Below are 23,133 nucleotides of genomic sequence, written 5' to 3'. Positions count from 1 at the left end.
GCTGTAAGCACTTTTAGTATTTGGTTTGTTTTCAGAAGAGTTTGTGGAGAACTGTGCTTTTTAATCAGAGGCTAGAATTATGTCCCTGAAGTATGTTTGTGTTTAGGAGGATGGAATTACAACATGTTAGTAAACTGCACATGCCATGTCATATGTGCACAGAATGCTACGGCACAGTGAGAAATTACAACAAAATAAACAATTTCCATTGTGAAGTTTGAACTTTAAATATGAGCTTTCAGCATGTCACAACTTGAAAACAATATCCCAAAATGAACTGATTTTCTATATACTTGTACAGTTTTTCTTAAACTAGACCTTGCATCTAGACTTAGACTGAGCATTAGAACTTTGTCATTTTAACCACACTAACTACAAAAATAATGAACATATTCTTTGTTGTTTCCCTCCATGCCTGATACTTTCCTGGTAAAGACATGTGGCAATCAGTTATCTTCGTTTAGTCATCATGGGCAACACATGTAAAACTATTCCTTTCCTCTCAGATCTGAGGCCAGTGAGAGCAGCTCTGTGCTATGCTGGGACACAGCTCCTCAGGGCAAACTTGCACATTCATCGCAGAAGGCGGCCTAAGGCCAGTGACAGGATCCACAAGCATACAAGTGAATACTCAGCAGGGACCCCCTGAGAGTAGAAAATTCTTTCGAACTATGTCTGAGGTGAAAACAAAATTAATTTAGTGGCTACAGAGAGAAAAGAAAAAAATTATAACAAACCAGGACAGTTAAGACTTACCTTAAAATACCCTGAGTTCTCTGTCTATGGCATCCAAAGTTATTACTTTGTTTTTTCCCCCAGGATGTTAGGTTTCAATCTTTTGTGTGCATGTACACATCGAAAAGGAAGATACCTCTTCAGAAATTGTATCAGAAAGAACAAAGACTGGCTTTTTCCTCATATCGTTAAGCTGCCCTATTAATGTCAATTTTTAATTTTATCCTTTGGATTTCTCATTAGCTTTGCAACATATCTAGATTATTTAATTATTATATTTCAGCTTGTAGATGATGTAAGATTTAAGAGCTTTTGCTGGGCTCTAGCAACTTGTCGCTCCATTTTGCCTGAAGCTGCTTTTGTATAAAATAATCTTCCCATAGTTAATATTCAGGATACTCTGCAGAGCATCTTAGGAAGACTTAAATGCTAAATAACTGTCACATAGCAAGTCTTAGTATTATTGCACTAAATTACATTGCAAGCAGTGTGATAAACAACATCATAATACTTTGACACATTCATCATTAATTATAGCTGAAATCTAATCTCAACTGGATTTTTTTCAGTAATTATATCCAGTAAAGCAAACATTAACATATGTGGGGAAAGGAGGGTGGAGGAAAGAAGTCTTCCAAAAGCATAGCTAATATATCAAAATACTGAATGGCCTGACAAGTCTTATTAGGTTTTATATAGGGTTTTCTATGTATATTAAGAGATTAAAATATCCAAAATATATTTTGAATTCATTATGTGAATAATTGTTTTGAAGGGAAAACTTTGCAGTGACCTACTGAATGTGTCATTTTAAGGTGCTACATGAGACTGCCGTATGAAATCCCCGATTGCTGCTCTGTGACATAGAAGACTAGTATTGAACTAAATTTAAAATTATGGATTCCTCTGACCATCAAAATATTAGATGGGTGGTATTTTAGGCTTCATACTACTATGCTTCCTGTATTTCCCTAAAAACTGTATACGGTATTTGTGAATGGTAACTCCATGTGCCATTTCTCTCCAAATTCATATTTGGTTTCCACTGGGGAACTTTCTGCTGTCAGGGAGCTCCCATTCTGTTAATGCAAGCTATTTTCCTTTGTACTGGGAAATTCAAGAGTCTGGCAGTCAAGCTGTGGGCAGGAGTGCTGTGGGCTGCTTACCATCACGCTGTGATACAACACTGCAGCACCCTTTTGGCCAAGTCAGAGCCTATGTCAACTCAATAAATGTGAATTTCTTTTTACTTTGTTTGCTATCTTCCTAAGATTCTGTTTTTGCAAAGTATTTCATTACTTTCATAGTACTAAGCGTACTTTCAAGTGTGATTATTCTTTCCTCTGTATATTATTATGAATTCCCTGCATGCAGAGCTACCTGCTTTCTGCCATATTTAGTTGTCTCCAGAGGTTAGCAAGTCTAAAGAGACTTATTTGGAGCAACCTCAGCTGGTTCTTTTATTGGATATTTCTACTCATACCAGACTTGGTATGAAGACTGCATCTTCACTGCCTATTATTTTAAAAACGTCAGTTACCTGGCTGCATGTCCCTGAAATACCTGTGTACTGTACCTGAAGCATCAAAGTAGTGGAAGAGCAAGTAGCTTCATTTCAGCCCTGGTTAGTCTTTGGTTGCTAAATGAACTACGAGGAACAATTCTCCAGTGGGCTTTTTATAGAAACATACCTATTTTTCAGGGGAGGGGGATGCGATGCTGTGAAACTTGCATGCAACCATTTTGTGTTATACTTACTGGTACACTCTCCATAACATATACAAAAACTCAATATATTTCTAACGAGGAGGATTATACGCTCATTGAGAGCTGAATTTTGAAAGTGCTTTTATTGATAAGCAAGACTATTTACTATATTGGTGCATGTTGAATTTTTAAAATGAGTATTTTATATTGCAATGTCACTGTACAGTTTTCCTTTTTTGATGAGTCTTTTGTGTCTAGGATGATTGAGACAGATATTTTCTGTACTTTTATGTGAAAAAAAAACATTCATGGAGGTGGGTATTTCTCTTTTTACTGTGTTAACTTCATATTATAAAATCATATATCTGACAAGATCACCTTTTACTTCCATGAGAATTAATGTAAAAATAAATTTTTCTTTTTATTCCTCACTACCATCACCAGAGACCTTCCTTACTGGAAGCATATGGAACCAGTCAATACACCATACTGTTAGGCTGGTAGGACATGATACAAATTTATAAGCACAAAAAAGCTGTTAGTAAGTGCATTTCTTTTGTCTCAGTAGTATCTTTACACAACTGATGTTGCACAAGACAGTGCCACCTTAACTGGGTGTCAAATGGACCTGGCTTGGTCAGAGGAAAATCATCAAGGGGGATGACTCCAGGGTTTTCAGAGGTTCCCAAAGTTCCAAACTTCTGTATTTATGTTATTTTCATATGCAGTTTCATAAAGTGAAAGGACTTGCTATTTTGGCATTGCCATTTATTGGATTTTTAGGAGGGGCAAAAACCTTCTGAGTCATGTAATCAACTTGTTTTCTGTCAAAGACACCCACACTATATAATCCCTCCTTTATACTGAGCCTGTGTGCAGAATAAGGGGAGGCCTTTGTCGCAGGGGACGGAGGGTATGTTGGTTTTGGTTTGTTCCTTATACACCTGTTGGAAAATTTTTCTGTAATCTCATATCTTGCATGTACACAGGACTTCTGCAGTCTGTATTATCTTGTGGTCAGTTTGGTCATTTATCTGCATTTTGTCCTGTAGCTCTTTTTCTTCCCTGGTTATTACCCACTTCTTCCATCTGTAGAGCTACCAAGAGCAATTCTACTTAGCTTTAATTTCCATACTAAGTGAACACAACACTTTTATAAGATGGGCTTTCCTTTTCTCTGATCATCATATGCAGCATGCCACAGAAAATCTTATCAGGCCTTTATTAATGGCATTAATATTTTTCTATCTGTAAGTTGTAATATGTTTTCTTGTCTGTCATGCTGATGGCTGATAACTGATCTGATCAACTAATAAATCTGATGTTTCAGATGACACTCTTCCAGTTTGTGGCAGAAGTTACTGTCAGTAATCCCTAACTGCATAATAGAGTTTATGCATTATAGCATATTATACATTTAATCTTGTTTCTGTTTTTAGGGTTTTCAACATTATCTGTTTCTTACTGCACACAATATACAGCCCTATCCTCTGCATTGACAATCTCCAGATTTCAGGTCAGCAGCCTGTTTTATCTTCCCATTCCACCTTTTATGCCAGGATCATTACTGAGACTACTAAAAGAGATACTTGTCCCAAAACCAGTGCTTGAGGAACCAAACAGGTAACCTTTTCCTAGCTTAATAGTTACCCTTTCAACACAATTTCTTAGCTTTCTGTAGCACTCTTCTAATATCCCTTATTCTGTAATAGCTTCTCATATGGCACTAGAGGTAATGTTTTACTGAAATTCAAATAAATTAGTTCTGCATTTCCTTTGCCTAAAAAAGTAATGTGCTCTTAAAATGGCAGCCTCTCTGGTCTTGATTTTCCATTGGCACAATCCATGGTGCATTTGAACATGCTTTTATTTACTCATTTAATTGTCCTTTCACTCAGAACTTGTTTTCAGAATGTACATAACACTGAGGTCAAGCTAACAGATGTGGTGTTGCCTGGATCACTCTGTTTCCCTTTCTTCAGTAGAAATATTGGTTTGTATTTTCCATTCCTGATTTGACAAATTTGTTTACTGGCCTGTGTTATTGGACTTGGGAGTTTTTCATGCCAATTTCTTACTATTCTGGGACATAGTTTGTCTGTCTGCCTGTGTTCAAGTACATTAAAACCTTTGAAGTGAGTTTCCACACCAGTTGCAGTAACTCAATTTTCACACTTTCCACACAGTTTCAGCCATGAGTCAGCCTGTCCTGACCTATGTTTTTCATCAGGGTGCTTGTTAAAATCGGAAGCCAAGTACTTATTTAGTTTTCAGACCCTTTTTCATCTTCCAGCTCTTTACTTCTTGAGTAACAACCATTGTCCTTTTTCTTTTTATTTATAGTTCTTATTTCATTATATATTATGTGTGTTATTATACATTATTTATATTTTCCTTTTATTTTATATAAAGAATAATTTCCTGTTCAGTTTAATTTTCTTTGTCAGTGCTTGACTCTTGGGAATTCTCACTCTGTCCCTGTGCTTTCTGTCGTTCCAACAGTAGCTTCCTTCGCTGAGCAACACTTTTTCTGATTTTATGTCAGCTTTTATAAGGAGTGCTAAAATTTCTCTTCAGAGTTTGTTTTTTTTTAGTGCAGGTTATTGCTGGAGGATTTCTCTAAAGCTCATTTTCTTTCTTTTTTCATTCTTTTGGGATGCAAATTCCATGCATTTTTGAACATCAGGTAATTTTAGGTGTCCTCTATATGCAAGTATCTGATGACTTCAGTTCAGTTTTCCTGACCAAGTAATTTCATTAATGTCTCATTTTGCCCATCACATTCAAAACCTCATTTACGTTGCTTATCTGTCTGTGCCACGTAAACTTGTAATCCCTCTGACCAGGATTCCTATCCATCAAAGTCTTCCATTGTGTATTGTATAACTGTTTGTAAAAGCCATTTTTCAGATAATTATTTTATTTCTAACAGGTTTTGTTTGGTTTTGGCTCTGATGTTAAGGAATGATTGAACTCAACCATTTCTGTTATCTTGGTTTTGCTTATAGGAAAGTTAAGGTAGTATTTATTTTTGTGAGAGTGATAGAAAAGTATCTGTTGTTAGTCAAAAACGTTTTTTCCTGCATAGCTACATAGTCTATAGCCGAATCTCAGCAACTAGTCCTGCTTGTTTTGAACATCTACCAAAGAGATTTCAATTCAAAACATTTCTGTTTTCCTCACCACCATCTCTCTCCTATTCAAGTGTTTTCTTTAGCACATGTTTTCTGCTTGTGATTATTTTTGTACCACATACTAATGTCAAGTGTCCTACAGAGGTTCTAATCCCTCCATTTTGTAGCCCACGTACTTTGTCTTAGCTCATAAGTATCTCTGCTTTTTTCACCCACTCATTATCCTTATTTGGATGATAGCTGGGATGATATTACATAACAAATGCTTCTATGAATATTAAATATTTTATTACTCTATTGATGCACATAACCCTCTGCTGTTTCTTTACCATGCTGTCTCCTTGTCTACCTGACTCAAGTTCTTTTCTGTCAAAGCTAGGGATAGGAGTCATCTCTCTGTGCTCCCTGCTTCAAACATCAGCAATGTCAGGTAGCATGCTGGAATTTTCCTGAGTCCTTGAAGGAATTGTTAGTTGAGGTGATCCTTTCTTCTGGACTCAGATGACTGGAAGACCTTCAGAACTTCCTCCAGTTTACTGACCTTATCAATGCAGGTCCAGGACACCTGTGAATGCTAAAGCAGTTACCTTTGTTTATGACATGTATATTCCTGGGGTCTCCATCACTATTCTCCTGTTGAAAAGAGGCAATTGCATGGAAAGGGTTTGTGGCTTTCTTCAGTACAAGCTGCAGACTACTTAAACCAGTGAGAAATTAGGAGTACTTGCTAATTCAGTATCACTGTTGTAAGTTCAATTTTCTGAAAATTTGGTAACTCCCAATATCCAGACCAAGCTTGACAAATCAGTTAGATTAGGTCCTTGGAAAGAAAAGTCACTTACTTTTTCAAATTCCCTATCCTCATCTTATGAGTGAGATGCTACCAGTTGACCTCGCAGGGTAGTGCAAAGTCATAGCAAGCCTCAAAACAATGCTGAAAAATAAAAAAAAAACATTGGAAGAGTGTCGGAGTCACCATTAGCCGGGGTCCTTATTTCTCCGTGCGGGAACAGAAACGACGCAACACCAATGTGATGATCAGGTCGTCCATCTTTTTATTATAGTTATTGGGGTTTTTTTTCTATTCCTTTTCTGGTTACATTTATATTCTACTAAGTTCCGTACACGCACTCATCTATCTTCTAATAGGCTACAGGTCATCTACACGCGCTGTTCACGCGCCTCTACAAGCATTTGCATTGGTTAATTGCAATTAGCACGTAAAGCCCAAAACTTGCCAAAACTCCCTTATCTCATACCCTGTTTTGCTCAGACTGGTGTGCCTTTGCTGACCACAGGTGTTTCTCACTTATCTGCTGTCTTGTGTGTTTTTGCCAGCCTTATTTTGCTGGCCTTGTCTTCGTCCTTGCATTCTTCTGTCTGCACTAACTTTCTCCCAGCGCGGCCCAGACTCCTACAGAAGAGGTCTGCATATTATAGTAGTCCTGTGGTCCCAAAGTGGAAAGATAGCTTGGTAGGTTTTACAGTAAAAAAGATGATTGCCAGGATGCACCTGGTTTGGTGTAGCATATCTGCCTGTGAGAGTGGGGCAGAAAGAATACATTTTTTTCCTCATGAACGTCTCAGTTGGCTGCGTCCTGAGGCCTAAAAAGGTTGCATGTATACCTTGCAGTGCCTTATTAGCTGAGATCTTCCTTGGATTTGTCTCTTCTCGTTCTGCTTTGAAAACTTTACTGTTACCACAGAGGTCTCAGGATGCAAACTAGCTAAGCAGACCTTATTCTGAACCTAAGTTGTTTTATAGCACTAATTTAATAATGCCAGTCCTATCAAGCTGCCAGCCTTTCTGGATACACAAGGTGTTGTTGGTACATATATCATACATTAAACTGAATTTATCTGCTTAGTACTTACTTTTTACTACTTGTAGTTGGCATATGCCACCAACTACAGGCAGTTCCACATACGTGCACATTTGCATCAGAATTAAAAGACAACAAGCACTGATAAGATCATATTCTTGCTGACAGCCATTAAATATTCAGCACATGCGTGAAGGATTCTAACATCCACTTAATACTCATTCCACTTTATAAAAAAGAAAACTATTTCTTGCTTGTACTTTATCTGAGTCAGTGGTGTGTAGTTTCCCATGAAGACAGCTGCCACGAGGATGTGTGGTTCAGAGACCAGCTGGCCTGTGATGCCTTCAACAGTTCCCTGGTTTCCAGTGGAAGAAGATCTGGACCTGAAGTTTCACTGTAATTTAGCAAGACCTGGCATCTGGGGAGATTATGCTCAGTCCTGAGCCGTGTTGAAGGCAAAATTTGCAAGAAACACTCCTGTCCCTATGAGTTTTAACTTAGATTGTTTTGTAGCTGCATCAGAAAAGTATAGATGGGAACTTTATCTGTATTTCTTTTTAGTTGGGAAACTAATAGAATAGACAGTGATGGAGGAAGATGAAAAGTCTTTATTTCTTTTTATTTTTTTATTTTCCTGCCTTCCAGCAAAAATACTAATTTCTGTTGAGAATCCTTAGTCTCCCACCTCCTTTTTCTTTTCTGTGGTATCACTATCATAGAATCATAGAATCATTTGGAAATGGGACATGGAAAAGACCTTTAAGATCATTGAGTCCAACTGTTAACCTATCACTGCCAAGTCCACCACAACCATGTCCCTAAGCACCATATCTACATGTCTTTTACATACCACCAGGGATGGTGACTCCACCACTTTCCTGGGCAGCCCGTTCCAATGCTTGACAACCCTTTCAGTGAAGAAATTTTTCCTAGTAGCCAATCTAAACCTCCCCTGGTGCAACTTGAAGCCTTTTCTTCTTGTCCTGTCACTTGTTACTTGGGAGAAGAAATGGATACCCACCTCCCTACAATATTTTTTCAGGGTGAGAGGGATGAGGTCCTTTCTCCAGACTAAACAACCCCAGTTCTGTCAGCCATTCCTCATAAAACTTGTTCTGTAGACCTCTCACCATCTTCCTTGCCCTTCTTTGTACATGCTCCAGCACCTCAATGTCTTTCTTGTAGTGAGGGGCCCAAAACTGAACAGTTATCGAGGTGCGGCCTCACCGGTGCTGAGTACAGGGGGACGATCACTTCTCTAGTCCTGCTGGCCACACTATTTCTGATATAAACCAAGATGCTATTGGCCTTCTCAGCCACCTGGGCACACTGCTGGCTCATATTCAGACAGCTGTCAACCAACAGCCTCAGATCCTTTTCCACCAGACAGCTTTCCAGCCACTCTTCCCCAGGCCTGTAGCATTGCTTGGGGTTGTTGTAACCCAAGTGCAGGACCTGGCACTTAGCCTTGTTGAACCTCATACAGTTGGCCTCGGCCTATTGATCCAGCCTGTCCAGATCCCTCATGATCATGAGCACCTTTTGAGCCACTGTCTTACTGACAGTACCAACATTTGAAATTCTTTAAATTAGTTTTCAGGTTGTCATGAAGAAAGAGAAAATCTGCCCCAAATGGTGGCTCAACATGGAATGGTTTAACATGATGGGCTTAATAGTGAAGAACTTGTTTTCATTCACAGTTCCCAGTGGATTCTACTAATCTTGGGTATACATTGCCTCAGAAAATTAGGTCTGGAAAGAGTTTTTATTGCTAGAGAAAGAAGCTTTCTGGATGGGATCAGAGAAGTCTTTCCACCACCACCCCCCCAGCTGAGGAAGTAAATTGCTCAGAAGTGTTGCTGGGTGCACTTTTATCTGCAGTGGAAATAAGGCTTATGCACTGCAGTAACCCCTCCTTTGAGGCACAGCCCTTTCAGTAGAATGGAGCCCACCCGTTGGAAAGCAATCATAGGGATTCTTCTCTATTATCTGAGGATAAGTTACTGCTAACCTTATACGAGGTCATTGATCTGGGTCTGCCTCACTGACACACATAGTTAGAGTATCTTTACATGTGGATTTTTAAGAATAATTCATGTACAAGTGGAGCCTTTTTTGTCTGCCAAATTTTAAATTGATCTGTCTTTAGCAGTCCATTACAAAGTTATTCTTTATCCCCAAATGCACCTGTTTAAGGATGAAAGATTGTATCTCAATCTTCATGAGGAAATAAACAAATCTGTTTATACTGAACATGGACAAATGATTACAGCTGGTCAGATTATTGCCTATGAAAAATTTATCTCTAGACTGTCTTTCATCCTTTCTTTCCTCCAAAGAAGAAAATCAAAGAAAGGGCTTTGATTTTTTATTAATGATTCATTACTCATAACTGATCAGTGAACAGTTTATGCAAATAGACTTTGCAAATTGCTCCCTTTAACCATTACTTGGGGTTATATCTGGGTATTACCTTCCCATGGGAAGCAGAGGTGTGAACATTTGGATTATTGATATTTAATCATGGGAGAATAATGCATATCAAATGTTAAATACTCAGACAGATACAGAAATCATTGGCAATACACTTGCTCATGCTGAATTGCACCTTAATGGAGTTCTTGTTGACATTAATAAGTTACAAGTTGAGATGAATGAGTATAAATTTCAAGCTAACTAGCTGATAGTTGAACATATTATTCTTTGAGGCCAGTTAATGAGCAGACCTCATGTTCCTGAAGGCTTAAATTTAATAAACCTCAAGGAAATATCCCTTTGCACAATGGAATTCTAAAGAGAAAAATTTTTTTATTTCCCCCCCTCTGCCCCGTCAGTTCAATGAAACCACATTGTCCTGTTTTTTGAATTTGGAAGGGAACCTTTGGCCAGTGACAATGTGGTGCAGGTTTTTACCATTCTGGTGGGGGAAAAAAAGTAGTTTTATTATTCTTTGACTTTGGAGGATGCATGTAGGGATTAGTGGGGGGAGTATGTTAGCCCTGAGATAGAATTTATTAATTGTTGCATGATTTAAATGCTTATGGGGAAAGCTCTAGTATAAATATTTTTTAAAATGTATTGTAAACTGTTAGATGTAAAAATTGCATTAGTAGGAGAAATTAATTTTATTTTAAAATTGCATACAACTGAAAGTAATTGTGATGCATAGTTGTCTGAAGTGTGATTTTTAGTGGAAGGCAGAGCCCTGAGGAGCTGATAATCTGCAAAATCAGAATGTGTCATTCAGACTGATATGAGCAATGGACTCAAGGATTGCTAATCTTTTGGTGCAAAAGGGGAAGATTTTTCTAGATATAGGTGGTGAACAAAGGTACCAGTTAGAATTTCACCAAATTGCACATAAGGGAGAGATGCACAGGGACATTTGAGAAATAAAAATGGATTGATTTATCCATTCAATTTTCTCCTCCACAAGTGGCAGTTGTTCAGACACTGGATAAGCATTCTACTTTCATTGCTCATGAATGTAATGTGTCACTAACAGGTAAAAGGAGTTGCTGAAGTGGTGAGAGTAGGTGTCTTATTCAGAGGTCTATAATTTATTATTGCCCTCCTAGCATTTAAATTATTCGCTTACTGCTCCTGTGCAGGCAGTTATGCAAAAGTTAGATTATTATGAAAGCATAGTGTAATGATAGCATACATGCCCATTGCAACAGGCTATCTCCTAATTTTTTACTTTCTTCACTGGCATTCATCGTGTGAAACAAAGATTTTTAGTCCAAAGGGAGTGAGTACCTGAGGTTAGTGGTCTGGGGATTGGGTCCTGTTACAAAGGTTTTACTAGTAGAGGATCAAAAAGCCTGCAGATACATGCTCATTCTTGTGTGATGCCTCCTTAAAATTCAGCTGTTGGTGCTAATGTGACCAGGGTTTCACGCAGTTAAGAAGGTGACTAATACGGACAGCTGGCAAATTGCTAAAAGTTAAGATCATCATCTGTGGTATACAGCCAGACCTAGGGGAGCATGTCCTCTGGAAAGCCACAAACACCCTGGAAGATACCTGAGAACTTTGTCTCAGGAGGAGTTGATAGATATGCTAAAGAGCAGAACAGGACCCTAAAGGTTTCACAGACTGTTAATGATGTATTTTAAGTTAAAGAAAAGCAAAACAAATATAGCTCCTTTTGCAAATGTTGGTTTTGATGTTGGAAAGCAGTGAGACCAATTAAGATCCATTCCCCTGCTAATATCAGAGATGGCAATTACTAACCTAAGAACATGAATATGACTGAAAACAGTCTGTTCCTACAGCCATAAGCTTGACCCTTGGTGCTATTGTAATTCCAGCAAATGTTAATTTAGAATAAACAAGTAAATCTAAAAAATGTAAAAATTACATTTGCCAAGACAGTTGTTTCATGTGGAGGTGATATAGAATATCTCTAAGAGGTGAAAAATAGGATCTGAATGAACTACTTTTAAATGCATACCAAGAACCTCTCAGTATTGTTGTACTTTTTAATTAGGTGAAAATAAATGAATTGAAAAGATGAAAGGGACTCGTGTAACATCTCACTTCAAAGGGCAGCTCCACTCTTGAGGAGTGTTTTAAAAAAAAAAGAAAAAAGAAAAGAAAAGCAGCTTATTCAAGAAATATGCTTTCTCTGTGGATTTGGTTTCACTTTTACCTGCTTTAGAAACTCGGGATTGACTTCTGCTCATTTGACCTAAATGGAGTCATTACCCCAGCGTAAAGGAGAATGGAAGCTGGCTGACAGTGATGTTCCCCCCAGCGCTCCTTCCTTGCACTTTGCATTGACTCAGCAATGCTCTCAAATGAGCAGGATTATTTTTGACCTTGTGATGGGATTTTTATCAAAGTTTCAAAGCTCTGGGCTGTGTGCTGGACAGAAATTGTACATGCGCAGTGGCTCTGTGTCTGGATTTACTCTGTCTGGGCAAATGAATTGAAAAAGCAGCTGAATCACTCATCTGCCTGCTAAGCAAGTTAGCCTTCCCAGAATCCAGAGGCAGGTGCTCACACCCAAAAATATCTAAAAGCCATGACTTGTATACTTTTCATATACAGAATAGCTTATGTTATGCAAGATATTTCACCACCTCAGCACTGGCTGATTGATCTTGAGGGCCCTTTTGGACTCCTGACTTAAGTCAGTGCTGTCCAACTCCAGGGTAATTTTTTTGCCTTCCACCAAATTTTACTCATAAGTCTTCTCTTTAAACATCAGTTGTTTGTTTAACCCTTAAGCACTTTATTTCCAATCACATCTGTCCAGGCCATTACTCTTGTCATCACATTTCCATGTAAAGGTGACCTGACTAAGGGGAGGATGAATTCAAACTGCCCAAGATGTCACGGTTGCCTTACTTGTTTCAGTTGCTCTGAAATGTGGGATGGTGGCTTTAGAGAGGCAGAAGCCTAACAGAGAAGTGTCATAACAATCAATTGAACAAGGATTCAAAGACACACCAGCCTATCTCCATCCCTAGGAAGATACTAAAGGTAAGACCTCTTTCTGTAAGCAGTAGTTTTCTCTCATGACTCAAAGGAAAAATTGCTGCTTCTAGAAGCACAGGTCTTATGTTACTTGGAAAAGAGCAGCTCATCAGCTTCATAACTCCTTGATAGATTTAGATAGGCTGCTCGGTTTTTTTGCTATGCCACAAAGCTGTTTAACCAGTTTGTCAGATAGCAGGTTGATGTGAAATGCTATCAGCTTTTCACAAACACAATCAGCTAAGCAATTAAGCTCATCCCACATGTGATTAAGTGGGATCAATTATAAGAACTAGATAAGAGAGGTAAGCTTGTTGTTTCCTGGGTTGGTATTCTACAGTATTAGCCTTTGTAAGTATCCTTTATACATCATCAACTGCAAAACCTTTCTTACTCTAGGAAATGGCTTCTAGACTAGCATTCAAATGATCTTTATCCTAAACTGATTATTCTAACACTGGAACTGCTGTTGAGTGGGGAAACAATTTATTTGAAGCATCAATTGCATCAAACAGAAAAGTAGCCATTGAAGTCAATGTTTTGCAATGCAGGGAGCATGTTTGCTCTCAATCTTAAATACAGTTAAATATTCTAGAAGAGAGCTTTTTGTATTTCAAGAGGGGAATAGCTACCCTTCATAGCATCATGTTTTGCTGGAGTACTAAGTAAAATTGCTATAGTACTTAAGGATTAATTTGTTAATATCAGAATTTATAGATAATACCTGTAAATTTTTATATGAGATGTAAACAGATGCTCAGTGAATCTGAGAGTCAAGTGCACTAGGAAGTAGTGTAAAAATACATATTATAAGAATAACAAAATGTTAGTACTTTCTTTATCAGACATGGGAAGGTGGTAATGTAGAAATAGAGGGGGCCGTGTGAGCATATAAAATATGAGAGGAATGTTGCAAAATAGTCTGTATTGAAATTGTAAAAAGAGAGACTTGCCCATATCTTTGAGCAAATATTTTTAGCATTATTTTCAATTCTTTCATGGCTTCTGTTTCTTGCAATGGAGCTCCCAGCAGGCAATTTCTCTGTGATTCGAAAAGAATAAATAACACGGGACTGACAAAACAATGCGGGATGCTGATACTGCCACAATGATTGTGCTGTTCTGAAGCATAATGTTTGACCAAAACCCCACAATTGAGTTTGCTTTCTTTTTTTTCTGAATGGAAAGAGATTCCCAAGCTCAGGACTATTTACATAAAAATCTTTAAGATCTTAGAACAGTAACATTGTTCTTGCATCTCTTCTGTTGGTTAGCAATGGATGTACTGCAGCTGTCTGGTTAGTTAATAATCACATCTACTGTACAGAAATCCAATTTTCACTTCCCCTTTTACTATAGGTAGGATTTGGAGGCCTTTGAAGATCTAGGCCAGCACCTTTGTTGCCCTTTCAAGTTCTTTTCTATTCTGATAATGATACGGTTGTTGAGGGTTGTGCAGTCTTCTTGATGGGCTCAGTGCCACAGTCTCTGCTCTGGTCTTTAGTTCCCAGTGTTTTATTTGCTTTGCTAGCCATTTCCAGTAACTGAGCAGGGCAGGTCAATTCCTCCTCGCAGATCCTTTCTGTAATCTCTCCTTGGCAGCCATGTGGGACCACTGTGACATTTCCTGCAGCCCATACAAATTTTTAATGTTTTTCTGCATTTAGTTCCAAAACTACTATAAGCCTCTGCCTGATCCCTTCTTCCTCCTCCTCCACCAGTTTTTCTGGCTTTTTGGGTAGAGTGTTGCTTCCCTCATGATACTGGTCCATAGGTCTCTGTGAAAATATTCCTGGTGTTAGGTCTCTTTCAGATCACAAGTGGCCATTTTAAATTTCATCACTGACAACCAATAAGGTTTCTTCCCTGAAGTTCAGGAGCAATAGACTTTGCTATCAATTACTAGGCAAGATTCAGAAATTCCTAGGAAGGATTCTTTGGCCTATGTTGTGCTGAAGTATGTGAGCATGAGTGGTCTCTTTCGGGCCATTCATCCTCGTAGTGGTCCACCACTTTTGTCTTATCACTTGGTTTATAATTATTTGCTGCCTCTATCTGTCTTCTTTCATCCCAGCTGAACATATTACCATATATACACAATACTCTTGCATTATTCTTTTGTGTGGAACTTTACCAAATATTTTTCAAAGCTTTATAAGTCCTTCACCTGACTGTCATCTGCAGTGTTTAAGTTATTTGATAACTACGGAAAAATGAAATAAAAGATAAGCAAGAAAAATCACTGTAGAAGTGTGAGCTATTATGCTATTCTGTTGAGGTTTATTTTATAAAAAAAAAAAAAAGGGGGCATTTGAAGTCTGACATTTTTAACCTTTGAGCCTTTTCACAATGCATACTTAATTGTGGCACCAAAAGCTATTTACAAGCATTATGAAAAATGATACATCCAGCTGAAAAAAAAAGTAATCCCCTATTTTCTTGTCTGTTATGTGTGTGTGTGAAGTATTATATTTCCAGCATTAACGGTTACAGTTTTGGAGACAGCACCCTCCTTCTTAGAGACTTGTTGTGACCCCAGGTTCAGCCTTACATGGTAGTGAGTTCTGTACAATTTTGACTTCATCAATTGTCAGCATTATTCTGCATTCCCCTTTGTGGTGAAGCAAGCTGAATTGTTACTCCTTAAAACTTCCTGTGGACTGTGGTGCATACAAAGCCTAAATAAAAGATATTTTGATACTTGATATGGTGTCCCTTCTTCCCCCTTGAAATTCTCTTGGACACCACTTCCTGAATACATCCCAACCTTGGAGCTGCACCTTCTCCTTCTGAGCTGTGGGAATAACTGCAGTAGTTCATCAGTTCCCACATTTTTGTTTCCATTTGGTGTTTCCTTTAAAAGATGTTTGTAGGGTATGCGCCTTTTCCCCCACCCTTGTATAGTGCTCTTGTTATAGGTCAGTTATCTTTAATTTCCAGGAGGAGCACATGGAGGAAAACTTGTTAGTGATCTTCCTCTTTGTTCCAGGTAAGGAAGGTCCCTTCTTGCCTTCTAACTCAGCTGTATTAGATGTAATCACTTTGGAGGCGGGGGCAGAGGGAGCAAACACAAAGTCTCCACTTGTCTCCTCACCTGTTCCTAACGTTGTTGGAAGGTAGCGTAGGACCTTGTGATGTTAGCTCATAAGACATAACTGCTACCCATTATTTTAAAAATGCAAAACCCACAAGTAGCCCGTGCAGGGGAAAGTCTAACTTCCTGTGTTCAAGCAACTGTTCATATGAATCTCTATAGTTTTCAAGAATATATTTTTGCTTCACAGGACACTACAAGACTGGAAGATGAATTCCTAAGGGAAGCGTTCCCACTCTGCAAGTTAGATTCACTGAATATAAAATAATAACTCTCAAAATAGATTTAAAGTCTGTACTGTAGCTGCATGATTTGTTTACTGTGCTCATTTATTCCATTCCTTAGGTTTGAAGACGGCACAGTCTCTTTTCTTGATATCATTGCTCTGAAACATGGATTTGATGTTCTGGAAAAACTCACAGGTCAGTTAACATAACTCTAATACTGAAGAGTGAAGTTCCAGATTTATACTCAGGGCACATCTGATCATATTTCCTATGGCTGTAGCTTAATTTTCCTTTCTAGATTTACTATCCACGTTCATCGGTGTGAAGATCAGACTTCAGTGTAACTGGTTTATTCAGGTCTTACGTATTGGATTATTCCAGCCTGGTTTGGAAAAAAAAAATGTATTCAGACTGTTCTCCATGAATACACACACAAGACTTGAGTACATCAAGCACATCTAGTCTGCTTCATGCTCACAAAGATTCAACAGGAAAGTAACAGTAGAAAGTAGCTGAGTGGCTCCCACTGTTTGAGTATCTTTGAAGCCCTTAACATGGAGTTAATGCTAAAGATCCATATAAAACTTTGAGCTGATCTTCAAGCCAGAAGCTCGATGTGAAGGGTGACACTCATGTGCTTTGTGGACCCTAGGATAACCTGCTGCTTGTCTGGCTCAGCATCCCAAATGCACAAGCTCTCTGGGATTGCTGCTGTGGGTCAGTGATTCTCCTGAAAGGTGCAGGAGATGACACCTGGCCAGGGAAGCTTGCACCACTGGCTGTGCAGGAGACTTGTGCCATGGCATGCCTCCACATGTGGAGTGTGCCAGGTTAACAAAACATGTTCCTGAAATATGTGTTTCATACTCAGGTATGTGCACAGTTAATGTGTAATGGCTGAACCTCCCTTCTCCAGTGCACTCTTCTATTTCCTATATAAAGGCATAAAAGTGCATCATGGTGTAAAAGAGGCTGGAGTCCAGAGAGACATTGACTATGTATTTTTCAGGCTGGTATAATTTCAGCCAGTGTCTGTGGAGGTTTGTTGTCAGGGTTTATCTGAAGGGTTCTAGTTTCTTCTTCCTCACAGAACAAGACTTTTGTAAGGAGTATTCTGTTAGATGCTTAAGGTCTTGCTTATGTGGAAATCAATAGCAGAGTTTTCACCCACTTTAATAGGAGTCTGACTGAGCCCCAACAAGTAAGGATGTTTTGCTTTATGATGCTCTGCATGGAGACCAGAGATCAGAAAACAGCCTTTAGTGTATGTTGTTGTAGTATAAAATGCTTCTGAAAAATGTGCAGTCTTAAACAAACACTTTCACTTGTAAACAGGGCTGACTACTTTGCTTTAATGGGTAGGAGCATTGCCTGCTGTAACGAGAGAGCTGATGACAACATCTCCTCCATTGCATTTCTCATTCATCTAAACCTTCTATTGGTACCTATTTCAGCTAAACAATTGAAAAATCTCTTAATGCTAGACTGAGGGGAATACTTAGCCCTGAACCTGAATAAAGTGGATATCAGTGGATGAGAGGGTGGAATAGAAGCATGAATAAATACTATGTTGAGACCTTTCAGGTGCCAAAAATGTGAATGTGGCTTCAAATTTTCACACTTATAATCCTTTCATAAAAAATGAAAAAAAAAATCTAGGAATATTTCTGTTTTCAATTTAAAAATGTATTTTTTCACAGTTCTAAAATGTAGAAAAATAAAGAAAGATTATAAAAATATAGGCTGAAAGAGTAAACAAGAAGAAACCTATTCTGAGGAAAGTTTGAAAAATTAAATAAAAAATGGTTTTGACAAATACTTGTATTTTAAAACTTCTGCACTGCTGGTGTAGCCTAGGTACTTTGGTGGTCTCTAGTCAACTTCTGGAGTGCCACGCTGAAAAACGGAAGTGCCAGCACTGCCTCCTTACATCTACAAGAGACCAGAGTAACTTACAGGAATCCATAGTGGAAGAAGAAATTGAATTCTGTAAAGGATTTTAATCACACATGATTCAAGACTTTTCTGCCAAGCCAGGCTAGTCCTACACCATTATCCGTGACCCAAGATGAATTAAGCTTGTGTTCCAGATAAGTACGAACTTTCAACATCTTCCTTCATACTAAAACTCATGTGATTATGCTTAGGAGTATATGCATGTAAGTACAAAAATTTCCATGTGCTGTAGTTTTTTAGTTAGAATTTAATCATACAGAAATCAAACAAGCACCAGGCAAATGTGATAGTAGAATACAGTACAACTAGGGTCATGTCTGGGTTTTTCCATCATAAAATGCATTTTGTGTGCCCACTTTCTGAAGTTTATGTGAAGGGTGTCTGCAGCTAGCTCAGCCTCGTCACATCTCTGTTGGCTCTTCTGTGTTGGCTGTGAGAGCAAGGCTGCCCAGGGGCCTGCGGTGTAGCACCACAGCCTACAAAGCAGTATGTACTGTCCAGAGCAGTTCATCTACCTTTCCAAATATTTAGCTCTTCAATTTGTATAGACACTGGATATATCTGTGTCTGGCACGACCGATGCAACAAGAGATTCAGTGCTTCACAATTGCCATTTTCCTCTCACCATCCTTTTCTCTCCTGCACATCATTTTGAACATTGGAATTCTGCAGGTTATTCAATTTCTGTCAAAGGTCCACTGTTCCTTTTGAACAAAGATTATTGGCATTTGTGTGTATACAACAAAGCCATTGCATGCTGTAGAAACACTTTGTAATCCAGAAGGACTGCAGATTTGTTTTAACCCATTTTATGCATATTTCTTCCACTTTAACTGTCAAGAGTTTTCAGTAACAAAATGCACTGTCAGATATTAACCACTTCTGAATCTCACTTTGCTGTAGCTCCTGAACTACTTGCTTTGCACTGCCCCAACACAATGATTCTCATTCTGGGTTGGAAATAGTCTGGAGTAGAAACAAGCAAAATAAACAAAGTATTGTTGTTATTAGTTGTGTCCTGTGTAATAAAAGCACTGCTGAAGTTCTTTTGGGATGTACTGTAGCTGAATTGTACCGGTGTTATTATTGAAGATGGGGAGAGATCTAATGGAAGGTAAATCAGAGTTTCAGAGTTAGGCAGTGTTGTGAAAAACAGATCTGTTTCTGAGTCTGATATCATCTGACTAAATCCTTTCGTCCTTCCATTTAATAACAGGCATATTTCATGCCAGAGTTACATCATGATGTGTGTATGTGTATTTAAGCAATTTTCAGATATTTTGCATCTGCATAATTTTTAAATTTAACATTAGCTGGTATGTATTTTTATTAGTAAATTTTCATCAGTTTTACAAATGAAACTAAGGTACATCATTTGTAATTATGTTGTAAGGAGTACTTTAGTTCTAATGTCTGTTCATGAAACATTAATTCTCTTCACAAGAAAATATAATAAGTATTGAAAGAAATTTTAAAATGCAGACTACATTTCCTAAGGATGATGAATTGAAAGTAATTTTTAAATTCACTGGATGCTTGATTGGTTGTTGGAGTAAAAGTTGTGTTGACTTTTATAAAGGCAATTATACCACACAACAATTAAAGCAAAATACAATGCAGGATGCTAAATAGTGAGGCTAACTTTGATTATTAACTTGGTCTTTAGGACTTTTGAGTTGTGTTTTGCCCTCTAATAATTTTTATCATCCTTAGATACATCAAGGACTGGTTGCAACCAGTGATGGGATGTTGGGCAGCCTGCATTTAGTGCTACTGCACAGGTTCTGATGTGTGTTGTTTAAACACTTAGACTTATGCAAGGCATCCAGTTTAGGGACAGAAAAGAATTTTCTCCTCAGTCAGATTGGCAAGGATTACTGGGATTTCTTCTCCTGTGTGGAGTTTGTGACTTCATCGTGCCACTGTCTGGGCATGTCACCTAAACTTGGACCATGGGTATGATGCTTGTGCATTTTATTGCTTTCATCCTCGGTGTTGCTTTCATTCATAATTTTAATGTATTGGGGGTTTTTCTTTTTAAAATCATAAGATTAAAGATGTCATTAATACATGTGTTCTGGCTTGTGATGTATAGGTGTGTTGGAAGTGGATGCTCCATTTTGGCCAAAGTTTATGAAATTCTTCATATTGGGAGGAAATTCTTCCCTTGGTTTAAGAGAGAGAATGAATCATTGACAAAATTTTTACATTCTCTATGCCTACCATTTGACACAAGATGAACTTTAATGTAGAAGAAACCTGGGCAATTTGTGCTACAATACTCACCTCAGAGGATTATGCTTATAACTAACACATTCTCTAACAGTACTTGAGCGAGAGTTATGGATTGTTGGGGTTTTTTTTCTGAGGAAAAAATGTTTGACAAGTTGACAGTAAAGAGAAAACGCTTCATCCATGCTCCAAATAGGAAAATATAAATACACTAAAGAGAAGACATTTAAAGTTCTGGCACCAGAAAGAAAAGTTTGACTTCTAGATGTGAAGAGAGTACATAAGAGCTTAAAATCCAAAGGTATTCTGATTCCCAAATAATGACACTACTGGTATGCCAAAAGACAAAAATTTCTCCTCTCCTTTCATAGATAGTGAGGTGACTGTTTCTGTTCTTAAATTTGTGTCCCAAGATGAACTTGGTTTAGAGAACAAACTAGGAGGAAAGTTAGTTATTTACTGCTAACAGCTCTCGCTGCTAGCACATTACGTCAGTCCGGGTTTTCCTAACTTTCTTTTGTGACTTGACTAATGCAAACTAGACATCCTTGGTACCCTTGAAAGCAGAGCGGAACAGCTAAAGCATGATTTGAGAAGCTTTGAAAAAGTGAGTTGCCAAAAGAAATCCTGGCAAGGCTGCCTTTGCAGACTTTAATGTGTATATAAGGTTTCTTTCTGGAAATAAACTGCTTTTATGTTTTGGGTTCTTTTAATATGCATTTGCTAATATTGATGTGGATTGCGTTCACAAACTGCCTAATCTGTAAAGAGGCCTAGGAAAGGGCCAAAAATGTCAGAGTCATTCCTCAGACCTGTAGAGATAACACAGGAAGAGGTAGTACTGCACATAAATGTCTTGGGTGTTTTTGCATAATACAGCTAGAGAGAAAAATATGCTTCTTAGGAAATAAAAGAAGGGGAAAATGTCTTTATTATAAGATGAGCTGATGAAGAAAAAGTGCAGCACAGCTGACAGAAAATATACTTCTGCCAAGAGGTAATTGTTCTGTGTTCAGGAAAAAGAGTTAGCAAAACTTCTGTGGTGGAGGCATTTGATGGCATCCAGTGTTATTACAGGGGAGAGATTTGCAGCAGTCTTTTCATGCTTGGGAGACTTCTGGAAAGGAAGCTGGGGTAGCTAATAACTGCGGGATCCCCACAGGTGCTTTTGCATTGGCTGTGTCTTGCTGAGGCAAGAAATGGAAGGGAGCATCAGTGTCCAACACTGACAGGCTTCTCACTTGTCCAGGGATAATTGAGCTTTTGAGGTCTGCAGCTGCTGAGAACTTCTCCTTTGGCAGGGCTGTGTACATTGCAGGTCCAAAATATTAAAGACTACAAGGAGACTCTTAAGGCAGTTTTGTTTGGGGGGGCCTTATGTGTTTCCACGTGAAAGGATGCTGGAGTCACTGATCTCACTTTTCTCATCAAGGAAGCCTTAACCCCCCACCCTGTTGGCAGCAGAGGACTCTCTTGTATGCCAGTTAGTGTGACCTGTGCCTGCCTTTCCTCTTCTGTCCTTCTTTATGTGTCTAGTTTAATCCCTAGATGAAGAAGAGATTAGTCATAAGTATTGGATGTCCTAGTTACTTTCATATTGTAGATCAGGAATTACCTCTGAAGTTATTGGAACCTCTAATAATTAACATCACAGTATGCGCTTTGCTTTTTGGTATGATTTATACACCTTCATCTAACTGTTGGTTAAATCATTGCAGAATGGAAAAAAAAGAAAAAGCCTAAACCAAAAACAGTCAGACATGGGGAAGTAATAGGAAGACAGCATTTGCACAGGGAATATGACAGCTGCCAAACATGTTAGTATCCTCAGTTTTATTGGGTTGCAGGTCACAGTGTTGACTTTCCTAAAGCCAGCAGAAATGCCAAAGACCGAGTGAATTTAAATGAACTATTGTTCTGGATCCTGAGGAGTGGCAAACTGCACTCCTACACTGGTCCTTCCCAAATACAGGCTTTAAGACGGGAGTATGGTCATTAGTTGCACATTCTTGTCTGTTTTCTGTCTGTGCTAATGCTTTTTTTTCCCAATCCTGATTGGTAACATAGGAATGTGGATGTCCCCATTGAGCTGGGGTAGCTATAAATCAGAGTTGTCCATGAGCTGATAAGAGTAGAGTTTGTCCATGGGTTAGTTGTTCAGTTTCTTCAAGATAATGGGTGGTGATCTAACAAGAATGATAAAATCCTGGACCTGCTCTCTCCCTATCACTGAAATCAGGAGAGGTATACAGTAGTATGCAACCAGGAAAGCAAGATGGGAGAACATTTAATAAACTGCAATGATTAATCTTTTTCTATATCTACTCTGTTTATTTAGTTCAAAATAAACCATTGTGTTCCTAACCAGAGATTGACTTTTTTTACGGTAGTACAGCAATGACTAAGCAATCGGTGTATGATTTTATGATATTGTATGTGAATCCTATTTATCCCTGACTTAAACTGTGGAGCCTCATTCCTATTCAGATCATCCACTGAACAATGTTTCACTAATGTGAACTGTACAGTCTAAATTTCCTGCAATTCTGTGTACCTCACTGCACATGGGATAAGATAAGGAAGGTGGGTTTTCTGCCTTACATCAGATGGTTGCTGTGAAACTAAGCCCTGACATACTGAATAATCAGAACCTTTACAGAGTAATTACCTGCAGTTGATCACTTTCAGGTTTGCAACAAGAGATTTCATTTCACTGTGAGGACCTCAGCTGTGTGGAC

At 38.4% G+C, this 23,133-nt stretch overlaps 1 protein-coding gene across 3 annotated transcripts in view; it reads left to right on the top strand.

Annotated features, from left to right (window-relative positions):
* MOCOS (molybdenum cofactor sulfurase) overlaps positions 1-23,133 on the top strand; it is a 231,180-nt gene that overhangs the window by 113,669 nt on the left and 94,378 nt on the right. For all 3 annotated transcript variants that reach the window (XR_012629746.1, XM_074875541.1, XM_074875555.1), the window contains one exon: positions 16,326-16,402. Coding sequence is in view for 2 of the 3 variants with exons in the window: in XM_074875541.1 (XP_074731642.1) it covers positions 16,326-16,402 (77 nt within the window). In the remaining variant the exon portion in view is untranslated. The remainder of the gene's footprint in view (positions 1-16,325; positions 16,403-23,133) is intronic.

Source organism: Strix uralensis, chromosome 1 (assembly GCF_047716275.1).
Source record: "Strix uralensis isolate ZFMK-TIS-50842 chromosome 1, bStrUra1, whole genome shotgun sequence".
Taxonomy (NCBI): Eukaryota; Metazoa; Chordata; class Aves; order Strigiformes; family Strigidae; genus Strix; species Strix uralensis.
Note: the sequence above shows the minus strand (reverse complement) of the source record. Positions and strands in the feature narration are given on the sequence as shown.